At 36.0% G+C, this 24881-nt stretch overlaps 1 protein-coding gene across 6 annotated transcripts in view; it reads left to right on the forward strand.

The window, feature by feature from the left end:
• DOCK7 (dedicator of cytokinesis 7) overlaps positions 1-24881 on the forward strand; it is a 227697-nt gene that overhangs the window by 137353 nt on the left and 65463 nt on the right. For 5 of the 6 annotated variants that reach the window (XM_049618551.1, XM_049618554.1, XM_049618555.1 and 2 more), the window contains 8 exons: positions 3381-3612; positions 6504-6668; positions 8595-8764; positions 18151-18240; positions 19185-19280; positions 20913-21053; positions 21147-21260; positions 23262-23432. In XM_049618551.1, the coding sequence (XP_049474508.1) occupies positions 3381-3612; positions 6504-6668; positions 8595-8764; positions 18151-18240; positions 19185-19280; positions 20913-21053; positions 21147-21260; positions 23262-23432 (1179 nt within the window). Of the gene's footprint in view, positions 1-3380; positions 3613-6503; positions 6669-8594; positions 8765-16855; positions 16949-18150; positions 18241-19184; positions 19281-20912; positions 21054-21146; positions 21261-23261; positions 23433-24881 lie in introns of all 6 variants that reach the window. The other variant, XM_049618558.1, reaches the window with a different exon arrangement.

A 24881-nucleotide genomic window follows, 5' to 3' on the forward strand; every position in this document is an offset into this window, starting at 1 on the left:
ATAAGTAGGCATTTACCATACAGAGAGAGAGTGGGCTACTCAGTTGATAAAAAGCATGTGCAAAGAGATAGTAGTTTATTCAAGGACAGGCAAGTAATCTGGTGTGAATGTAATTTATAGTGCATGGGAAATCATGATAGATGAGAATAGAAGACTAGGCTAGTTACAGATTGTGAAGGACTTTTAATGCTATAGAGTTGAGGGTCTAGGTAGATGGTGATTTCTAACCTAAATAGGAAACATCAGAGAAGTAAATTTGGTAGCATGCTAAGAGAGATTTGGGAGATAATCAAGATGCTTCTGGAGCTATAGTGAATTTATTTTTGAGCCTGTTGAGTTTGAAGTGCCTATGTACTTCAGATAAAAATATCCCAAGGCAGTTGTAATTAAGTTCGAGTTTAGCATTGGAGGTGACAGAATAAATGTGATAGCTGAAACTATACTGGTGAGTGTTTTTCCAGGGAGAAAATGTAAGAGTGAGAAGAGGCAAGTGTTGAAAATGGAATCCAACTTGAAAAGGGAGGGGGTGGTATATGGGGATTTCCAAGGCCACTTTCAAGTTCGGTGATTTTCTAGCAGAACTCACAGGACCCAGCATACAGCCATATTCATAGCTATGATTTATTTTAGTGAAAGATACAAAATAAAATCAGCTAAGGGAAAAGATGTCAAGTTCAGAGGAAACAAAGCACAAGCTTCCAAGAGTCCTTTCCCAGTGGTCACATAGGGTGAGTTGAAACAGCACATTTGAAATGTATACCAGGGAAGCTCATTCATTAGAGACTTAGTTCCCAGGGTTTTTACTGTAGGCTTGTAACATAGGTACCCGCTGGCTATCACATACCAGAATTCTTCATTACCATAAGGAAAACACATTTTCAGCATAAACCATATTGTCTGCCCAAACAATTTAGGTATGGTGAGCCATCATCCCCTAACAGTTGGAACTCTCTTGAAATCCAAGTTCTGAGATGCCAGCCAAGAGCCAACTGTGTAAGCTGTCCTTTCAAATGGTAGCAGTCTTAACCTTGCTAGTGAACTCTTTTCTGCAGTGAAATTGGGAAAAATAAGACAGAGCATTTCTATATTAAGTTTTAAAACAACAACAAAAAACAGTAGTAGATAGGTTTTATTTAGCAGTATACAGGTAGAACCCAGTAAAAGAATGGCTCCAGGAGAATTTTTCCTTTTCTGATACTGGATATGTTCTATGTTTCCTATAGTCCTTACTCTTTTGATAATGATTAAGATTGGTGTTCTAGTATACTGTTGAAATATATTCTTTCCCTTAATAGTATCCTAGTAAGTATAAAAATACAGTATTTTTCATGTTTTTTAAAGTCCTATAATCATTATTAGTTTTCTCCTTTTAGAGTTGATAGCATATTTATCTTTAACTCCTACCTTTGTTTTTTGGAGGCAGATACATGTGTTGTCTTAAGTGACAAAGAAGGATTTTAGGCAAAATATATAGATGATTTAGAATCTATAGAGTGTAGGGGAAGATAAAATGGAAGTATCTACTTTGTGGCATTCGGCATTCACAGTCCTGATGACTAATACTCAAGATTTTATAAATTTTTGTAATTCTGTAAGTTTCATCATGTATTATCTTTTTCAATTGAAGACAATAATGTTTCTTATGTTGTTGTTTTTAAAAAAATGTCTATTTTTGAGAGAGCAGAGATGAGCAGGGGAGGGACAGAGAGAGGGGGAGACAGAGAATCCCAAACAGCCTGCATGCTTTCAGCGCAGAGCTCAACGCAGGGCTTAAACTCATGAACTGTGAAATCATGACCCAAAAGTGAGAGTTGGAAGCTTGACTGACTGAGCCACCCAGATGCCCTTAAGATGCTTTCATACTTTTTTTTTTTTTCCAATACGTGAAGTTTATTGTCAAATTGGTTTCCATACAACAGCCAGTGCTCATCCCAAAAGGTGCCCTCCTCAATACCCATCATCCACCCTCCCCTCCCTCCCACCCCCCATCAACCCTCAGTTTGTTCTCAGTTTTTAACAGTCTCTTATGCTTTGGCTCTCTCCCACTCTAACCTCCTTTTTTTTGTTTTCCTTCCCCTCCCCCATGGTCTTCTGTTAAGTTTCTCAGGATCCACCTAAGAGTGAAACCATATGGTATCTGTCTTTCTCTGTATGGCTTATTTCACTTAGCATAACACTCTCCAGTTTGGATGTTTTCATACTTTGTTTATAGCTATGTGAAATGTACTGGAGAAATATATAGTTAGAACTCGGTAATTTTTTATTTAAAACATACATATCAAAATAGAACAATATTAGAACTATAAATGTGAATGAAGATTTTCAGCATTACTGTCTTCAAATTTATTTTCATTGTTAACTAAGTAAAAGTCTTCCCAGAGTTCCCACAGACTTTTGCTCACATCTCTTGGTCAGAACTGTACACATGGTTATGATGAGGCATAAAGCAGCTGAGAGAGCAAGCGCCTACCCTGGGACTGGGCACATGATTACTTTAAAATAAGACTGTAGTTCTGTTAGTGTAGAAGGAGGTTAAATAATAGCAGTCAGGATTTAGTCAGGAGATGGAAGCTGCCATTAATTTGAATGGGGACAATTTATATATAAATAATTGTTACCTGGGTTAAAGGTGATTCATTTCTAATGGGGTAAAAGAAAATTCTGTGATTGTAATGGAGATAGCAGTTGTAGAAAGTGATAAGGAAGGAACTTAGAAACCTGGAGGAGGATCCTGAAGGCTGCGAATCAGACCCCTGAGGAGGGAACACTACTGCTGCAGGAACACATTGCCTGCCTTGCTGTGGTGTGGAGGGCACCTGCTGAGGAGCAAAAAGAGCCACCTTGGCTGTTGTGAATGCTGCTGCCATGTCCCTCACCTCTGAGCCCCAGCATTCACATCTGCTAGCCGCTGTCAGGAAACAAACTGGAGGAAGGAAGGCTGTTTCCTGCACCCTGTATTGTCAGAGCCAGACCACAGGCCAGCTGGCAAAGGAGAAACACAGTTTGAAGGGTCTAGCTCCACTGTTACAAAACGTGGCAAAGATGGTGGCTTTGGATGGAGCTGAGAGATAATAAATTAATAATGGGCACAGGCCATGCACTAACAGAGCTGCACAATAATTAAGTTCTAAAACAATTAGGCAGATTCACATTGGGGGAAAAAATCCTTAATTCATATCAGAGTTCTTGAGTACTCAATAGCGTTCGAAATGGCCACTTTACAATGATAAATGAGAGCAGAGGTATTGTTTAATTGGAAACAATGTCCATATATACTTGTGTACTTTTTGTATTACTGATTCATATGAGCTATTTTATTTTAGTGGTCCAAAGTTTGGGGAATATCCAGTTATAGTGCTTTTGTTCATTCTTTGTTTTAGGATCCTTATCTTGACAAGTTTTTTGCTCTGGTTAATGCTCTGGACGAACACATGTTCCCAGTCCGAATTGGAGACATGCGAATCATGGAAAATAACTTAGAAAATGAACTGAAGAGCAGTATTTCAGCACTGAATTCATCTCAGTTGGAACCAGTGGTCCGATTTCTTCATCTTCTGCTTGATAAACTGATACTTTTAGTTGTTAGACCTCCTGTCATTGCTGGCCAAATAGGTAATTTACTTATGTTTGGGGAATTATGAAATTTATAATTGTACATTTCTGACTTTTGCAGAAATAGAACCATGATTTACTGTTTGTTATCTGTAATGACTGTGTTTGATTTGGGGGAGGAAAAGATGGGGTGTTATTGTTTCTCATGCCAGAAAAGAGCTTTCTTTTTGTTTTCATAAAATGTGCCATATAGACCTCAACTCAGATTATGGAAACAAATTCATTTATTTATTCATTCAGCAAATATTAAGCATTTACTATGTGCCAGATACTGATAGTTGTATCCAAGGCTTATTATTTCCTGATTTTAAGGATCTCACAGACCAGTTTGGAAAACAGGCAACTAGATAAATGATTTTGCATTTTACATGATATGTGCTCTATGTAGCCTACATTTTGACTCATTTGCTATCTTCTATTTAAAAATAGCTTTTTTCATCAACTCAAAATCTCTATATTCTCATTTTCTTCTGTGTTGTTCTGGAACTAGAGGTACTCCTGTTTCCCACTCTTTTTCCAAGAGTTATTCCTCTGCTTGTGCTAAGAGCTTCCACCCAAATCCTGCGGAGTAGTTGAGCTTGTAAGAAATTTCAGCTAACAGGTTATAAAAATTTTGTGTTAACTGGTTGCACAACGGAGAGGAATGTTCAGCAACTTGGGATTTTTTATCTTAGGGCAGACTTGTCAGTAGAGGTGATTCTTGGGTCAAACATTTTAAAGATGAGTAGGAGTCTGACAGTTAAATAACTAGTCCAGGGAGATGAAATAGTATGTGCATGGTATACAGGCAAATAAACTGGGAAATTTGGGGGGAATTGTAAGTAGTCACAAATTGGAGGGTTGGTGATTGGAAATGATATTGGTGGTGAGAGAGAGGAGATGGGCTCTTCCATGATGACACTTAGGGAACCGGGACTATTATTCTATAAGAAATCAATAGCTTTTGAAAGGTCTGGTCTTAATTAGGGAAGTAATGTGACCCAGTTTGACTGTTACAAAGATGAGTGTAGTGTGCTGCATGGAGATGGGTTGAAAGTGGGAAATCTGGAGACAGGAAGACGAATTAGGAATCTTACAGAATTTCATACAAAAAACTCTGAAGTCCTGCCAAAAAACAGGTGACAGTGAGATGAAGAAGAGGGGTAGGTCAAGAAATACTGAAGAGCAATTGTACAGAGTACTGTCAAAGGAGTCGTTCAAGATTTTAAGAAAAAAAATTAGCATTGTTCATTTTTGTAGATTATGTAAGTAATGTAATAATGATGGCACTAGTAACAAACATTTGCCCAGCACTAGTTATATGCCAGCAATAGTGCTGTGTGCTTTATTTATATTAATGTATGCATTCCTCACAACTCTGTGTCTGGGCATTAGTACCACTATTGTACAAATGAGTAGAGTGATGAGCACAACGCTTGAAAATTTGCTGAGGATTCAAACCCAGGCAACTGACTCCAGAGTCCCAGTCTTATCTACTAAAGAAGTGTCCACTGGTGAAATTGGCAAGAATAGTTGTAGTCAAATAGTGGAAGTGGAGACCAGATTACAGAGAATTAAGTCGTGCATAGTACATGATGAAAGGAATATAAGAGTATACACTACTCTTCAAAGAAATTCAGTTAGAAGAGGAACCAGGGTTGATTACAGCATAAAGATGGAGAAGTTTGAGCATGTTTATGTGCTTTGTGAAACTAGTGGAGTGCAGAGAAAAATAAGATAAAGAGGTGCTAAAAGGTTTAATTAATGAAGCATGTCTGTAGGACACAAGTGAAGGTGGAGAGATCATTCTTCTGTATAGGAGAGGAGCACTGCTTCTTTTGGAAGGGAAATAAAAATGGTTTCAGATTTGGGTAGTAAAAAGTTGAGGACTTGATAAATTTGTACTGTGAGATAAAAAAACAAAAAACAAAAACAAGATTTCCTGAGAAGGGAGGAAAGTGAACCTGAGTTTTGAGAAGGATTCTGATGGTTTGGAATAGCTACTGTGAGGAAAAGGAAAAGGAATTAAGTAGAACACAGGTAAAATTTCTATAGCCCACTTAGGCCTCTGTGTCTCTAGTTCCTTTTCTGGTTCCGTATATATATATTAGTTCCTAAATGACCACTTTACTGGATTATTCCACTTTTAGGAAAACTTAGGCCTCATTTCTGTTCATAATTTCCTGTCTTGATTAAATAAATCCTAGATTCTGAGGCTTTATTGCTCAAAATGGCTGTTTGTTTTATCCATTTATTCAGTGTGCTACCAGAATTTTCCAACTTTTGCAAAATTCTTGTTACTTACTAACTTGAATGACTGGGTAGGTATTGCTTAGCCTGGTGTTTAAAATGCTATACAGTCTTACCTCAACTTTTTTTTCTAGCCACCTAGTCCTTCTGCTGTCTCACTCATGTCACTCAAATAGCTAATTCACTATTCTCTTATGATTTGAAGTTGATACTTTTAATAATCCGCTTTGATTGTTAATTTTTTAAAAACAAAAGTAACATCTGCTCATTGTATGTTAATTTAGGTTTTCAGAGTCACCTTTAAAACAAGAAGTGACTTTTCGAAGGTGATACACAAGATAGAATTTTTTTTTTTCTTATGTGCTTTGTATTATTTTACAAAATAATGGGTACCTGTTGGTTGATGTTTCTTTTTTTTGGACTACGCAAACCCATCCAGTGTTCATGTTAAATTAGTAAAATTAGTGTTTTAAAATCTTTAGAAAAGGAGTTTTGCTTCAGCTAATAAATACATCATTAAAATCAACATCAAATATCATCTTTATCGTCTTACTGTGTATAATCACTATACTTAACACATACAGAGATGACAAAACCTTGATCTTTTTGGAATTTGCAGTTTAAAAAAGTTAACACAAAAATATTTTCCTCCTTCTTAAAAGTTAATCTAGGTCAAGCATCTTTTGAAGCCATGGCATCAATTATAAATCGGCTTCACAAAAACTTGGAAGGAAATCATGACCAGCATGGCAGGAACAGCCTTCTCGCATCATACATCTATTATGTTTTTCGCCTACCGAATACTTACCCTAATTCCCCATCACCAGGTATTTTATTCTTTTTATTTGAAACTGTCTTGCATAGATTGTATGTTCATGGCAAGTCTGAAATAATCCAGTAGTCATAGTGGGATGCATTCATTCAACAGTAGACATTTATTGAGTACTTGCTAAGTGGCATGGACTATGCTAGGTGCTGGAGTTAAATGGATAACTAGCTTACATATTCAGGCATCATTATTTATACAGCTTCCTTTAATTTGAATGAGAGCTTGGTTGACTTAATTCTTGGAAATGAATCTTGAAAATTAGTTCTGTTTCTCTGGAAGCATTTTATCCTTCTCTGTTATGGTAAGATAAATGGACTGTTATTTTGTCATCTGGAATGCTGGACACTAAAGAAGAAATCGGATGGTGTAGTAGTACCCTGATAACCATGTGAAACCTACAGTAATATAAAAGATTATTCCCTAGAAAAGTCCTGATCTCTTTATGGCAAATAAAATATATAGCCTTTCTGAATATCAGGACCCAAAGTGGTTACTTGCTTTTTGTATGACATTGGTGGTGGGAGTGGGGTGGGAGGTGGGGGGTGGTGGTGAATGTTGTAGTTTGAATAACTCTTCAGTTCAGTTAGTTAATGATTGTGTTGTGCATACCTTTCAACCTGCTAACATATTTGTATGAGTCCTCATCCATCACTAATGATAATGGTAAGTGCCCTTTTCCAGCTATTGGCAATATTAACATTAATAATGGTGATAAATAATTATGACATTCATTATGAAAACTAGGCATAATAGTAATCTGACTCTAAGTTTTACCTCATTTCTTAATTGCAAAAAGAGAAATAATTGACTCATTCTGGGTTGTAATTTCATATCTTGATTTTGAAAATTCTAGTACTTGAGGCTCTGAATGTATATTGTGGACTGTATATAGTGCTCTTCATTTATGCTTTCATTCAGTACACTATTAGAATTCCACAGATTTTGCAAAACATCTTTTTTACATACTGACCTGAAAGACTGTGTAAATTAATGAGTTGACAGGTATGTGTCATTTGCAAACATGACACTCGGAAGGATTTCTTTAGGAAAATGGAGATCAATTATGGATACAGTTGTGGGGTATTTTTATGTTCATAGAACATGGTTGATTTTAGACTAAGAGGAATTCTTGCTTTTATAACTTGGGCTCTTAGAATTATCTGGAGTATATATCTATGTCTGTATATCATAAAGATGCCATTTTGTTACAGTTCAAATTCTTGTTGATGAAGACAGAGAAATAAAACATAGTCTTGTTGGGCACCTGGGTGGCTCAGTCAGTTAAGGGTGTGACTTCAGCTCAGGTCATGATCTCACAGCTCATGAGTTCAAGCCCCACATTTGACTCTGTGCTGACAGCTCAGAGCCTGGATCCTACTTCAGATTCTGTTTCCTCCCTCTCTCTCTGCCCCTCCCCTGCTCATATTCTGTCTGTCTGTCTGTCTCTCTCTCTCTCTCAAAAATAAATAAATATTAAAAAAAATAGTCTCATTTAAGAAATGTTGGCAGTAAATTGGCTGTTCCTCTAGGACTGTGTATCAAGGACAGAGTAGGAGAGGTGGGAAAAAGGAAGAGCCATTAGTTGAAAAATTTGGGGTCCTGGATACCCTTATATCTAAAGTGAAAATAATACATGTGTATGTGTGTGTTTTCTATTCTTGCTGTTCGTTGTACAAGTAATACATAGTCAGAAACATTGACAAGATCACGATTTTATCATTGCGTATGGTTTTGTCCACTGCTATAAAAGTTTCTTTGTGTAGCTATCATTAAGTTTCGAGTTTTTTTAAGTTATAGTATTTTTCATTTAGAAATAAAAGCAGTTCAGGACTTCTATAGATTTTTGTAAAGTAGCAGAAATTTTTTTCAGGTCCTTTCCTGACTGATTTTCTTTAATTATGTGCTGTTTTATGTACAACTCTAGGTCCTGGGGGTTTGGGAGGATCAGTGCATTATGCCACAATGGCTCGATCTGCTGTGAGACCTGCAAGCCTTAATTTAAATCGTTCTCGGAGCCTTAGTAATAGTAATCCAGACATATCTGGGACACCCACGTCACCAGATGACGAAGTACGGTCAATCATCGGCAGTAAGGTAAACTGAAGATAGTCATCTGTACATTTTTGATTTTCAGTTTATGAACAAGTGAGCAATGTCTAATTTTAATTTATCCTTATTTTAAAATGTATTTGGGTTAGTAATAGGCAAGAAATTGTATCTTTCTGTTCTATCACTATGCACACTGAGTGTTTCATGTTTCTATTAAATAAGCTTGCTATTACAAACTGGTTTTTACATTCTGCTCAAGAAAATCTGCCAAGTTCAGAAATTTGTCCAGGATGACCAGTCTGTGTAACTTACTTTTGTCTGTATGATACTCCATCCTGTGAAAAATGACTAGATTAATTTCCTATAGAATTAAAAGATACTTATGTGACTGCTGTGTAGAGGGACACGACATCATTGATTTAAACTACAGACCCCCATCCCTTCTCTGAAAAATATCAAGAACATTGAGTAGGCTTAATTGGTAATATAGCTACCTTTCACATGGAAAACTCTATAGAAAATTCACCAGGACACAAAAAATATGATTTATTTAATGATGGTTAATGGTTATTTCAGGTAACAAGGGAGAGGCCAGTTAGTTTAAGATCCAGCTATATTATATTTACAGCATCTTTATTGAGCCCCCTTAAAAAAATTAAGGAATAATTATTACCTTTATAGGTAAAGTACACGAATAACTGGGTTTAAACAAGCTGGCAAAAAGAATAGTAAGACTGAGGCCAATAAATCATGGTATGTTGTGTTTTGACCAAACCATTCAAATACATATACCATTGTTGTGGAATCATAGCCAACTTCTCTTTGGCACTTTTAGCCTGTTAACTAGGATCTGAGGAAGAATTAATGAATATGTTCTACAGTCTGTGTTTAACCCCTAGCCTGAACTGTAATAGATCTTTGTGGGTTTTTTTTTTAAACAGTCTGGGTTTTTTTATGTGAAGTATTTGAACATTGATCAGAAACATCAGAAATACTCTTATCTTTTCATACAGCTATAGAAATTTTACATTCAGAAGCTTCCAATGAACTCAGCATTGTTCATTTAAAGTAACAACTAATTTTTAAAGTAATTGCTCACAGATCAAGAATATATTTTGTAGTCTTATATTTTAAATGATAAACGTGGATTTCAATAACTTAAAGATCCATATAGATGTTACTCTAATTAGACAATTTTGATTTTTTGTGAACTGCCCAAGAGAGTGATGTGCAGAAGTATTTACATGGGATTCTGCAGGCAGAGTAACCTGAGGAGTATAGCAATTGTAAATGAGAAGGCTCCCCAACAACCCCCTGCATATAAAATTTCCACCTTTAGGAAAAGAACTCAGATTTTTTATCCTTGTATTCATTCTTAGAGTCATAGAGGTAGTACTTAGCATTATTTATGTACAACTCTAGGTCCTGGGGTAAAGAGTAGTGTAAGAGTTATGGAAAGTAAAGAGTTATGGAAATGAAAAAGAACATTTTCCTCAAGGTTCTGTTTTTAAAATGCCTCTTAATTTCTGTAAGATTTGCATTATGCCTCACCTAGCATGATTCTAGAGTTTTCCTTTATATGATGTATTTGATAGATTATAATCTCGAGATTTAGAATAAACAACTACATGTATTGGGATGATTATTTGCCTTTTTTCCAGTAGTTCATAAAATGAGACATAATGACATAAACATCTGATGATCTGTAGTGTAAATATAATGATGTATATATATAAACTTCTAAGAAAGCCATCATAAGATGAGAATTTGTCTTATGACAACACAGCCTCATCCTACTCAAGTTTTATTTAAATAGATTTCATGTTTTCTTTCTTTTTTTTTTTTTTTTTGCTGGAAAATTTTCTGATAGTTACTTTATTTTGGACTATCATTTTACTCATAATTGCTAATGATAATGGTGTATAATTTTATCTCCTTATTAAAATTGAAAGGAATCTGAAGTTTATTTATAACTACTATTTATTTATTCTGACTTCATTGGCCTTTCCAATCAAGAAACTCTTTTTTGAATAATTTGGTCTTTCCACCCTGCCTCAGCCATGGTCATGTCCTAGATGTTGTCATTACTTAATAACTTTAACCTTCATAATCTCTATTTCATGCATCTTGTTCTTTAACTGTTTGTTCCGTTTTTCTCTCTAATACCCCAATTCCAACAAGTTCTTATTTCTCTGCAAACTCCCATCACTTAATCTGAGACCTTTTACTGTGTGTGCCTCCATCCCTTAGTATTCTTTCTTCCAATTTAGCTTGCTTAAATTCCATGACCAATCATTATATTTATCCCTATTATAGTCAAACCTCAATTGCCTTATCCTTCTGTTATTTCATTGTACTTGCTTAGCCAAACCTCCAGCCATAGTTGAACTCAGTCATCTGTCTGTGCCATGTCAGCACTTGTGCCAGTGAACATGACTTGAGAAGTGTCGTGATGACTGTTCTCATTTGAATTTGAAAGCCATGGACCTCCAGAGAGCACTCAGTGCTGTCAGGCAATGACACTATATTTCTGTATTCCATTTACTTTCCCATTCTCCCCAGAAAAAGGTTTCATGCCTTCTTCCCTTACCTGCCCACCAGTCCTCCTTCTCACTTTATCTCCTACCTCACTGAGAAAATTGAAGCCATCAAAAGAATACTTTTATAGACTTTTAAACCACATCTACTTACCTACTGCCATCTACGACTACCCACTACTTAATATAGTATTCTACTGTAGATGGACTGTCCAGTTTTGTGGATCCATTTGTAAACAAGCTCCTGTCCCCTCTTGCTTATTGGATTCCTCACTACAACAATTGTCTTATCTCTGTACTACATCATCATTGGCTCCCTATCTGCTAAAACATCCCATCCACATGCAAGCATGCTAGTATTTATCCCATTTTTATTTATCCCAAAATCTCTCTAGTATTTCAACTGCTAGCTTCCTCACTATTTCTCTGCTACCTTTTGTAGTAGAATTCTTTAAAAAAGTTTCCCTAATTCAGTCAGGTATTGCTCCCATCTTCCATGCAAACTGCCTTTGTTTATGTCACCAGAGGTCTCCATGTTGCCAAATCTAGTGGTTAATTTTCAGCGCTAGGCTTACTTGACCTTATAGCAGATTTGAACATAGTCACGTTCTTTCCTCCTTAGTTTATTTATGTACTTGCCTTTCAGGCTCTGCACTCTTCTTAGTTTTCCTTTTACTTTACTGGTTATACCTTTTCAGTCTCTGTGGATTCTTCTTTCCCTGATTTCTTAATCGGCAAGTGCCCCAGGCCTCTTTCCTTATTTCTCTTGTCTTTTCTCTTTTCTCTCTATTCTCACTTGCTTGATGTTACCAAGTTCCATCATTTTAAATACCACTATGTGCTAATGACTCCCAAAATTATATTTCCAGTACAAACCTCTCTCTGAAATTGTAAACTTAGCTGCCTTTCTGAAATCCTTTTGTTCAGATTTGGATATATGCTAAAGATAGAATCACTGCTCACTCCCTTTACTGCTACCATTGTTCTGAACTACTGTCGTCTCTTTCTCAATTAATGTAATAACCTGAAAGATGGTTTTCCTACTTCCAACCTACACTCTCTTCACAACGTAGCAAACAGAATGCTGCTTTAAAAACCTAAGTCATAGGGGTGCTTGGGGGCCTCAGTTGGTTGAGCATCTGACTTTTGATTTCAGTTCAGGTCATGATCCCACAGAATCGAGCCCCATGTTGGGCTCCGTGTTGAGCATGGAGCCTGGTTGAGATATTCTCCCTCTCTCCCTCTCTCCCTCTCTCCCTCTCCCCCTCTCCCCCTCTCCCCCTCTCTGCCTCTCTCCCTCTCTCCCTCTCTCCCTCTCTCCCTCTCTCCCTCTCTCCCTCTCTCCCTCTCTCCCCCTCCCTCTCTCTCCCACTCTTCCCCTCTGCCCTTCTCCCCCATTCATGTGCACTTTCTAAAATAAAATTAAAAAAAATTTTTTTTAAGGTAGTAAATGTTATGAGACAAAGAAACATAATAAGGGGATCAAAAGCCCCCAGGACAAGACTGAAGAGAAAGAAGGACTGGTTATACGTTTAAATAAGGTGGTCAAACCCTGGGATCATGACCTGAGCTGAAATCAAAAATTGAATGGTCAACCAAATGAGCCATCCAGGAGCCCCACATTTACTACCTTTTAATGTGGCATATAAATTAGTTATTATGTTTGTTTACCTTTATCAGAGTATAAGCTCCATGAGGTCGGGCATAGTTGTTGAGTAGTGTATCCTAAGCACCCATAATGGCCAGCATGTTGAAGATGTGTGATAGATATTCAATAAATGAATATTAGTAAGCATAGAGATCTATTACAAGAATAACTTCCTTCTTTAAAAGTTATTGTTTTTGTTTGCTTTCTTGCTGTCAGCATTAATTATATATTTAATTACCTTAAAAGATTTGGCTTTATGAAAGTTTGTTTTCATAATTTATTCTTTAATGTAAAATGCAGAACTCCTAAAATTCAAGAATACTTCTATCAGTAGGATTTTATTACTCTAGTGACTGTAAAATGAGATTTGCGAGACTTTCTTCATAATTATCTTACCAAAGCTGATCTCTTTGCCCTAGCAATACTCTTTTAACGTTCAATTATGTAAATATATTATTATAACAACTGTCAGTTTTATTGCTTTTAATCAAATGCCAGTGCAATTTATGTAGTTAAATAGTTTCTTTGTAATGTGTCATCCCCTATTTTTAAATTTATTTTTAAATACTGAGAGCTTACTGTGTGGGCACTATGCTGAGAACTTGTGGGTACCAAGCCAAATCTTTGTATTCTAACAAGAATGTTGATGTCCTGTCAAATACAGTATGAGCCTTGCTCAAGGAAGGAGGCTATCTGTACTAATGGGACAAAATACGGTTACAGAGATTCAACAAAAAAAAAAACCCACTTTCATGCACATGTGCACACATTTGGTTAATCTGTTCTATATTAGTTGAAGATTAGTAAACATAGTTATGACATTAGTAAATGTATGTGATGAATTTGTTTACGTAAGGGTGGTTTGATATAATTCTTAGCTTTATAACAAATTATGGTAATTATTTGCTTTACAAAATAATTGGTCACAGGTTTTCTTTAAATAGTTAGCTTTGACTTGATGTAATTATAACTGTTCAGTCTCAATATTGTGAATATAATATACAGTTAATGGCACAAAGAGATTTATTATTTATTCTCACATTATTGATTAGCCTGTGACTTAGTTTTAAAGGAAATTAAGGAATTGAAAAGTGAATTTAAGAGTATGGAAAAATTATTGGTATTGTGGAAATTTATGGTAGAGTGAAGAGCACAGTTGTAATTTTGCAAAAATCAGATACTTATGTATTAATTTTATAACATGAGTAGTGGTTGTAAAAATTATAAATGGCAGAAAGAACTTTATACAGTGGAGAAACCTAACTTGGGAGTCTGGTGAAAACTTTAGTTTTAACATATTTGAAAAACATTATTTGCTGATTTGCTTTTATTTGAAATAACATAAGGTTATGAGAAGGTAGGTATTTTATTTTAAATGTGATTACATAATGTTACTAGTATTTGAATATTGTCTTTTACTTTGCTGGGAAGCATTTAAAAAACATGTAGAAAGTTTTTGTTAGAACTGTTTCTTTTTAGGGCACGTGGGTGGCTCAGTTGGTTAAGTGTCTGACTTTGGCTTAGGTCATAATCTTGCAGTTTGTGAGTTCAAGCCCCACTTTGGGCTGTCACTGCAGAGCCTGCTTCAGATCCTCTGTCCCCTTTTCTTTCTTCCCCTCCCAGGTTCATGCTCTTTTTTTCTCTCTCAAAAATAAACATTAAAAACAAAACTATTTCTTTTTAAGTTTATTTTGAGAGAGAGAGCAAGTATGCATGCACACGCTTATAAGCGGAGGAGGGGCAGAGAGGCAGAGGAGAGAGAGAATCCCAAGTAGCCTCCGTGCTCTGCTCTGGCCTGACAGGGGGTTCAGTCTCACCTCTGTGAGATCATGACCTGAGCTGAAATCAAGAGTCAGATGCTTAACCTACTGAGCCACCCAGGCACGCCTGCTAGATCTATTTTTTGAGAGTTTTCTATATTTACTTCCATATTTATTCTTTTTTTTTTAGGTTTATTTATTTATTTTGAGAGAGTGAAAGAGAGAGCACGTGTGTGTTGGGGAAGGGCAGAGAGAGAGAGAGAGGGGGAGAGAGAGAGAGAGAGAGAGAGAGAGAGAGAGAGAGAGAGAGAATCCCAAGCAGGCTCTGTGCTGCCCCTTGGCTTAAACTCATGACCCGTGAGATCATGACCTGAGCTGAGATCAAGTGCCGATCACTTAACTGACTGAGCCACCCAGGCATCCTTTAGTTCCATTTTTTAATTTGATCTTTGCAATATGAGGGAGACTATCATTATTCCTATTTTATTGCAAAGAAACTGAAAAAGAGATTAGGTAATTTACCTTAGATTTTACAGTTAGTAAGCAGTTGAACTTGGATTTCAACTTCACTCATCTTACACATTCAGTATAAAAAATGAGTGGAAATGGGTGATTATTATATCATTTCAGTCAGTCTCTATTTTTAGAACAATAGGGCACATATTCTCCCTAAAATCTAAGCTCTTGAGAGTTAGTTTGTCTTCCCTCCCTCACTCTCCCTAATCCTCATTCCCTCCCATAATACTGATACATGGGCTTCAATCCCAGAGATTCTTATTTGTTTAGACATAAGGCCCTGCACATTTTTGTGTTGACCTTCCCAGGTGATATAAATGTCTACACAGTTGATTATTATTGTTACTACTCTTGTTTTTCTTTTACCTTTCCTTTGGTGCTTTCTGGTTTGGGTCCATACTGACACCCTATTTTTTGTCTCCTTGTATTGGGTTGTCTTCTTTATTCTTACTCCAAGAGTCCTCTTAAAAAAGTCCCTTACAACTGGCTGTAGTTCTTTTAGCAGATTCCAGGCTACAGCCCGGGTTGCTGAATCAGGTTTTCTGGGGTTGGGGCCCAGAATCTGAATGTTACAAAACTTCCCAGTGATTGTAATGATCAGTCAGGCTTAAGACATTAAAACGTCCCTTCACCTGGGATCATAACTTCTTTGAGAGAAGAACAGATGTAATTCTCTTCTGGCCATACACATTAGTAGCATGTTAACTTAACTTCAATGATAGTAATGATGAAGATATAATTCCTGTAGATAGTACCATCATAATGCTTTTCTTTATAATATTTATATAAAATAGTAGCCCATTATGTTTCATTATAACAGTCACTGTAAAACTGAGCACAACTCCAAATCCACCATCATTTTTAGGTAGGAGCAAATATTAGTCATCCTATTTATTTTCTTAATTTTTTCCTTAATTTTCTTGCTTGATTTCTCCTATTGGTCCCTAAAAGAAAGTGAAAGAGGAAGCAGGGTCAAATAGAATTATGGAATATCAGTGCACAGAAGTTTCAATCATGACAAAATGAAAGTAAAGTCTTTTAGACAAGAATGATTTTCTTCTTACATTTTTTTTCCTTTTAAATCCTAGTTGGTTCAGAGGAAATAATCTGTTGCTAATTTGTGCCATCTTTAAAGAGAGTTTGGGGGGATGGTACTATGGGAACTTTAGTTGGTTCTCTAAGGTGATCCCTTTACATAAAGAGAAATTATCTTTAAATGCTATACTTAATATTTGTGATTTAAAAGCCACCTGGGTGGCTCAGTTGGATAAGCATCTGACGTTGGCCTGGGTCATGATCTCACGGTTTGTGGGTTTGAGCCCCACGTTGGGCTCTGTGCTGACAGCTCAGAGTCTGGATCCTGCTTCTGATTCTGTCTCTCTCTCTCTCTCTCTCTCTCTCTCTCTCTCTCTCTCCCCTCATCTCCTGCTTGTATTCTGTCGCTCTTTCTCTCTCTCAAAATTGAATAAACATTAAAAAAATTAAAAAAAACATTATGTAATGAATGTAATTTTGGTGAACTAATACTTCTAGGTGCCTAAGAATTTTGGTTGCTTTAACAGTACTAATTAAAAATATGTTTGCATTGGAAAGTCTGGGTTTCTTTAGGAATAATTTATAGCATGCCACATGTAATATTTCTTTCCTTTCCAACTGCTTTCTATTATATGCTTAGGGTTTAGATCGCTCCAATTCCTGGGTTAACACTGGTGGTCCAAAAGCTGCCCCATGGGGATCCAACCCCAGTCCAAGTGCAGAGTCAACACAGGTGGTGTTTATATTAGAGGTTTCTTTATTGGCTGCTGATGTTTCCCTTTAGAACGTTACTTTTTAGTACATACTATGATTTCAGTGGCTTGCTTTTTAATCATTAAAAAGTGTGTATTTTGTTTACTTAGCACATTTTCCAACTACTATGCATGAATACCACCAATTGTACCAGTAATGCTCTCCTTTCCTACTTCCTGTCTTCTTTCCCTTCCCTCCTTGTATACCCTATCAGTATTTCAGTGCCTGCTGCTTATGCAATCAATGGCTTTATAACAGTTTCTACTTTAGGGCTAGTACATCTTTAGTAGGAATTAAAAAAAAAAAAAATTGGTATGGAAAAAACCTGACAGTTTTCCATTGGCTTTTGGTTTAAAGTGTAGCTGTTGTATCATTTTCATTCAACATTTACTATCTTGTCTTTTTTTTTTTTTTTTTTTTTTTTTTTTTCATAATTACTGACTGGAAATATTGGTAACAAACTGAAATTAAATCTGAACGGTATATAATCCCCATGCTGTAAGACTTAGTACCAGAACCAAACTGAATTTTAATTTATATTGTGTTGCAAAGTATGAAATTTGTTTCTAGATTAATTGAACTAGGATTTGCTTACTTAAGTCAAGTTGCTTGATAGCTACTATTGCATGATACCTCAAAATATACTTCTCATCTGTGTGTTGGCTTTGGAGGAAAATGCTCTTGTTCTGGAAGAATGTAATTCCATGGTTAATATCGACAGTGTTTTATATTTGAAGAATATGACAAAACCGAATAGTAGGTTTTGATCCTACTGGAAAGTGGGAGAAACCATTCTAATCTTTTAATTTTCTTTATTGAATATAAAATTCTTGATTTTTTTGATCTGAGACCAGTGAGAAGTATGTTTTTACTTTTTGCTTTCTCTTACTAGATGTGTGCATGTGTATAGATCACAGAGATAAAAGTTTCATTCTTTGCAGCACTCTGAATTTATATAGTGGTTAAAATACTCTTTTTACTAAAAATATATAGAAGCCATTTTGATACTTCTAACTTACTGTCATTAAAGCAGCTTAAAATGGTGAAAATTAGATGAACAATAAAACAGTTGTTGAAAACACAGTAAAATGATTTTAAAAACTGTATGTAATCCTTAAGCTGCAAAGTCATCCACAGCGGACTTTAATGTTATCTCGTCATTCATCCACCTTCACTCCATAGGCTATGGATCGAAGTTGTAATCGTATGTCTTCGCACACAGAGACGTCAAGTTTCTTACAAACATTAACGGGACGCTTACCAACTAAAAAGGTAGATTCATATGAAGACAATCCATATAGGGGGAAAATTCCAACAGTTAAATAGATGTAAGATTTCTTTAAGTAAACCAGTATGTTATAATAATTGCATTTAAATTATTTGTTTAAAAATACCTTTCAGCAAGCTCTGCTTGTCTGATGTCTTTTTTGGGCATACCACTTCAGTGTATGCTCTTTTATGCTATTATAATATTTATATCTTTGGGATTGACTGTTTGAAATCAAATTTGATCATCAAATTTTAGTACCAAAAAAATGTATCAACTCTGAATTCTGTTTCTGTAACTGCTTCTGTTTTGTGTTTTAAATTTCCAGGGAAAGGAAGATGAGTTAGAAAAATTATCACTCTTAGTAAGATATGTTGATTTGCTTCCCTTATGCACAGTTTTGTTAGTCCTTTTTCATATTGATATACACTATTTTGCAAATGCTTTGTATGCATATCCATTATAAGGCAGGAAATTTCTATGTTTATAAAAAGACTTCAAATACCTGAAAACTTGAAAATTAATGGCTTACATCAAAAGTTAAAATTTTTAAAGGTATTTCCTAAATTGTACCAGCAAAGTTCATGAATGTATTTGCATATGTTAAAATATGTATTTAAGGCACAGAGAAGATAGTATTTGTAACTGTGAGTTTTTGGTCTAGTTTCTGTTTGCAGGTACAATTTAGGAGGCTATTTTCCCACCTGTCCTTTTAAAATTACATTTTACTGCAAGATAACATGTAATTTTTTCAGCTGTTCAACATGCCACTGTCTTACATGTATAAACAGCCGTTTCGTTAATGGGTGTCCTCACTGCATCATTGAATGGTTCACATGCCTTATTTTGCTTACTCTCATTATATCTTCATTTGTAATTGCATTATTATTTGGTTTGTGTTATCAGCAGATATGACTTTGATAATAACTTTGGATTTACTTCTGGATAGCTTTTTCATGAGGAGCTGGCTTTGCAGTGGGTGGTTTGCAGTGGCAGCGTTCGGGAGTCAGCTTTGCAACAAGCCTGGTTCTTTTTTGAGTTAATGGTGAGCAACCTACACACACTTTTAATATTGTTTTCCTTAGTTAACAACTTTGTGCTAGCTCATTATTTTCTCCTAAAAATCTTTTTCTAATGCCATCGCATGATTTGACATGTGTGTCCAAGACAAAATTATGTGTGTTACATCTCTAAATAAACACTGTGGATACTCGGCACAATTGAGGTGGACTTAGGAAGCTCTCGTTAACCACTTTTCTAGAGATGGTTGCAGAAACAGCTATCTTTTTAAAGGAAACCTGGTACATTGTTCTTTTGTCTGAATGTGGCTACTGTATGATGGCGGTATTATAGACTTCATCCCAAACAGATTAAAAGAGCTTTATAAGGTACTCACTGCTTTTATGGTTAGAAAGCTCTTAGGGAAATGCCAGTTACAGCCAAGAAAAAAGAAAAAAAAAAAAACCCACAACGCTTGTCACTCAATTCAATAAATGGTATTAAAAACAAACGAATTAATATCTTAATATATATTTGTACACACATAAACACATATATACACAAAAGCAATAAAAATTTACCGAGTGCATACAGTGTGGTGGCACCGTCCCTGTGAGCTGCGTGTTACCCAGGCACAGAGAGATTAAGTAACTTATCGAAGTTGATGTAGCTTCTAGATAGCAGAACTGTGATTCAAACTCAGGTGTTCAGGTCCTAGGGATCTTCCTGTTCAGCCTCTAGAAAGCTGAAGTCCTTGAAATTTTTCCTTGCAAAAGAGAAATGTGTACAAAAATAAGAAAACAAAACAACAAAAGAATGGAAGAAACAAAAGGAGTTTTCAGAGTATATCATAGGATCATTCTCAGCATTGAATGTTGCCTATATTAGGGATAAGAAGACATTTTTTCCTAAAGATTTACTAATCTACAAAAGAAAATAAGTCAGGGACCCTATGTAAGTGATAGGCAGCTAATTTTGTAATTCTTGTGCTTTTAATATAAGATCACATTGAAATTTTGACTTATTTTTTGAGTCTTATATGTATGTTCAAATTCTTTAAAATAGTCAAAAGGCTGCAGTTTAAGTCTTGGCTGTGCTATTTACTAATTGTTGAAACTTGGCTTCAATTTCCCTGAATTCTCTATTACTGTTATCACATTGTTGTGTTAAGAATTGATATCCAGAAGCATTTTGTACACATAAATCACTTTAATTTTGATCTATTATCTTAATATTCATATTGAGTCATCAGTAATTCATGTACCCTCACCCTGTGTTACTCTATGCTAGAGGCTGAAGACACTGCAGTGAAGTCAATGTGTTTAGGCTGTTAGAGCTGCAGTTTGCGGGATATGGAATGTCAAAATGTTGAGCGGTGGAAAGATTTCATTTAAAACAATTTAAAGAGTGAAATTTTTTTCTGTTGATGTTCATAATTCTTTTCCTGTTGATAGCCAGGAGAATTTTACAGAGGTGATGCAGTGATTGACTTGTACAGTGTGTCATATTTCTTGGGAGCATACAAAATATTGCAGGGAAATTTTCAAAATACTTGAGGAGCTAAAAGCATTTCGGCTATCTGTTAAATCACTCAGCAATTTGAAAAAATAGCCCTAATGTGATTAGCTGTTAATTACATCCATAAGAAATTAAACTAATGGCTTATTTATTTTTTCAGGTAAAGAGCATGGTGCACCATTTATACTTTAATGATAAACTTGATGCACCAAGGAAAAGTCGTTTTCCAGAACGATTCATGGATGACATTGCTGCTCTTGTCAGCACAATTGCTAGTGATATAGTTTCACGATTTCAGAAGGTAATGATAACTTTTTTTTAAATTGAATCTCTTTCAAGCTCACATTAAACTATCATACTTTTATTTGTTTTTGCTTTTTATTCTGTTTTCCAGGACACAGAAATGGTTGAGAGACTCAACACAAGCCTTGCATTCTTTCTCAACGATCTGCTGTCTGTTATGGACAGAGGATTTGTCTTTAGCCTTATTAAGACCTGCTACAAACAGGTAATGTGTAGTTAGTAATAATTAACAATTAAATACTGTGTTTGTTGTTTCTAGGGTTGCAGCTAAGAGATCTTCAAGAATACATTCATATACTGATGTTTTTAAAAAGCAGTGTATTTTTGTTAGTAAGAAAAAAGTAAATTTCATTTGTTTTATAAGGCTACAGGACAATGGCAGGCTGATACCTGTGCAGCTGGCTTTTTCTTGGATTATACTGGCCCACTCATGACTCTTCGATTCCCATTCTGAAACAGATCATCAAGTCAGTGGTCTAAATGTAAAGCATCCCCAAGATGCCATGCAAGAGTAGCAGTTATACTGAATGAACAGCCACGTGAACTTTTTTGTGTATTTACTGGGTGATTTTTAAAGCAGCTTCATTTTGCTTTGTATTCCTTCTAATGTAGACCTAGACATTGTAGAGCTTAGAATCATGGACAGATGTTTACCCAAATCCCCAGTGTCATTCGTTATGTTGCTTTTACTAAACTAAAAGCATCATAGGAGTGCCTGGGTGGCTCGGTAGGTTAAGTGTCTGACTTTGGGTCAGGTCATGATCTCATGGTTTGTGAATTCAAGTCCCGTGTCAGGCTCTGTGCTGACAGTATGGAGCCTGGAGCCTGCTTCGGATTCTTTGTCTGTCTGTCTGTCTGTCTCTCTGTCCTTACCCCGCTCACATTCTGTCTCTCTCTCAAAAATAAATAAATGTTAAAAAAAAAAAAAAAAAGGCATCGTGGAACTTTTCCCTGAAAAGCTGACTTTAGTTTAAAATTTTTATCAACTGATTAATGAAATGTGCCTTTTGGAAAACATTAGTTATTGGTCCTGACAGGCCATTTGGGTAAGTGAGCTATATAATCATCCTAGAATTACCTTTTAAAGGAAATTTAAAAATATATAGCTCTCTGGGTACTATCCCAGCATTATTGAGTACTTTGAGTCCTGGGGGTGGGGAGTGTGGGACATAGTGTGTGTGCAACATTTCCCAGCTGGTCCACAGTCTCGTTTCTGAGAACTGCTTTAGAAATGCTATTTGGCAGTCTAATGTTTAGAATCTTGAAGCTCTGTTCTATTGGATGCCTTTATTTGTATGTTTCTTTTAATAGAGAAGTTAAAACTACATGTGGACACTGACCCACTTCCAAATATTTGTAATAATATGTATTGGTGGGGGGGGGGGCACCTGGGTGGCTCACTCAGTTAAGTGTTGTTTTAAAAGACACTGACGGGGCACCTGGGTGACTCAGTCAGTTGAGCATCTGACTTCAGCTCAGGTCATGACCTCACGGCTCGTGGATTCAAGCCCTGCATTGGACTCTGTGCTGACAGCTCAGAGCCTGGAGCCTGCTTTGGATTCTGTGTCTCTTCTCTCTCTCTGCACCTCCCCCGCTCACACTCTGTCTCTCAAAAATAAATAAACATTAAAAAAAATTTTAATACGTATTATTTTTACTTTCCCCCCCAAATTTCATGTTCTGTTGCTCCTCAAATCTGTTGTTATTCTTCAAGCATTGAAATCCTATATTTAGCAGACATTGAGCCAGACCCTAGGATGCCAGAGCTCCTAAGTCAGTGTATATAGTCTCCTGAGAGTAGCTTATGGTGTAGCTGGGTATATAGACAAATAGGTAATCATCAATATAGAGTAACACAAGGTGCTAATTATCCAAAGAATGTATCATTTCTTTCATGGAGCTATTTTGGTGGTAGACTTTTGCTTCATAAAGTGCATCTTTGAGAAGTGGAAATAATGCTGTATTGGAAATATAAAGAATGTGGCTTCTGGCCTAGTCAGTGGATTTATAAATCTTAATAGATCTTGTAGTTCCAAAGTTTTTATTCTAGCAGTAACTCTGGAAAAAGCTGATAATGTTTAAACCACAAAATCCAAAAACTGTCCACTGAATACTGTTCTTTAATTCCTTAATCTGTCATTCTGATGCTGGCTTAGAGAAATGGTATATTCAATTGGTGTTCTTTTGTTTATATAATGCTTACAAGGTATCTTCAAAGCTTTATTCATTACCAAATCCAAGTGTCCTCGTGTCCTTGAGACTGGATTTTCTGCGAATTGTCTGCAGCCATGAGCATTATGTTACATTAAACTTGCCCTGCAGCCTGCTTACTCCACCTGCATCACCATCACCTTCTGTTTCTTCTGCAACATCTCAGGTATGCAGAGTGTCTGAAAAAAAATTTTAAAGCCCATGTTTGTAAGAAAGCATTCTAAACACTGAAAAAAATTATAAGTAACACTATGAATAATAGCTATGTGATAGGCTCCATACTGAATGCTTTAAAAGTATAGATCATTTGCCCTTTAGAGCAATTCTAGGAGGTAAGTTCTGTTATTCTCATTTTACATATGAAACACATTTTACGTAGGAAATACAGAAAGGTCATTAAATTACCCAAGGCCGAACAGTAATAAGTGGCAAAGCTAGGCTTTGAATCAAGGCACAGGTAGACTTTATTCTAGAGCCCAAGTTCTTATCTACTATGTTGTACTCTTCTTAGAGATTTATACACATCCATGTGAGTGAATTCACTTATATAAGCCTTTTAGATATTTTCACAAGATGGGTTTTCTTGAAGCAGATGCAAGGTTGTCTTGAGCTTGGGATGGAAGATGTTAAATAGGGATCAAGACCTGTGAAAGGAAAAAAAGTGAAGCATAATTTAGCAAAGAAAGAAGTCAAACTGCAGTGCAGTCCTGGGAAAGTCCTGCCTACCTCTCTTGTACCTAGGTAACCCAAAGGAGACCAGATGGATGTTCATAGGGTTTTTTTGGGTACAACTGACTTCAACAGTTAGTAGTTTCTCTCAAGGCAAAAAAAGGTTGTTGTAGCAATTATTATGTATCTTATCATACAGATGGAGATTAAAGGATTTTGTGGCTTTAGTATCAGAGAAGCCTGGTTCAATCTCAGATGTTTGATAGAAAAAAAATTTTAACTTTATTTACATTGGAAAACATCAGAGAGCACCCACAACTTTTCATTTTACCTTTATGAAAAGTCTTAGGGATTGGCCTATTTTCACATACTCTTTTACCTGGCTAGCGTACGCTTCTTCCTAGAGTGGATAAGGCTAGTGTTTTGCTTTCTTCCCACATCCTCTGCCAAAGATGTGGCCACACAGTAAAGAACAAATTAATCGTAAGTACTGTTCCTAAAACCTGTAATGAAACACAGTTGTTTATACCTAACTCCCCCCTTGAACATCTCATTCAGGCAAAAAATTAATAGAATGTCTTCCATTATCTTGTTCCCTACTTTCTTATCTACATATATTTTTCAGATTCTAATGGGTGACAGAGACCTCACTGTTTCTGGGGTAGGGGTAGGCAAGAATAATTTTATATACTTACTAGCAAGATGATTTCTCTATAGAGAAATCTGAAACCTGTTGTTCTGAAAAATATCACATGGATGGTCTTGAATGTGGATTAGAGGGAGATGAGATTGTAAACACTCTTGCCTTGAACTGTGTCTTGGAGGGATGCTATTTGCAGTATTAAAAATCTTTTAAAAACTCAATAATACGTCATTTGGATTCAGTTACTTTTTTCTCCTTCAGGGTATGATACTGAAACATTAAGTGGCTAAAAGAATAAAGGGA

Source organism: Panthera uncia, assembly GCF_023721935.1.
Source record: "Panthera uncia isolate 11264 chromosome C1 unlocalized genomic scaffold, Puncia_PCG_1.0 HiC_scaffold_4, whole genome shotgun sequence".
NCBI lineage: Eukaryota > Metazoa > Chordata > Mammalia > Carnivora > Felidae > Panthera > Panthera uncia.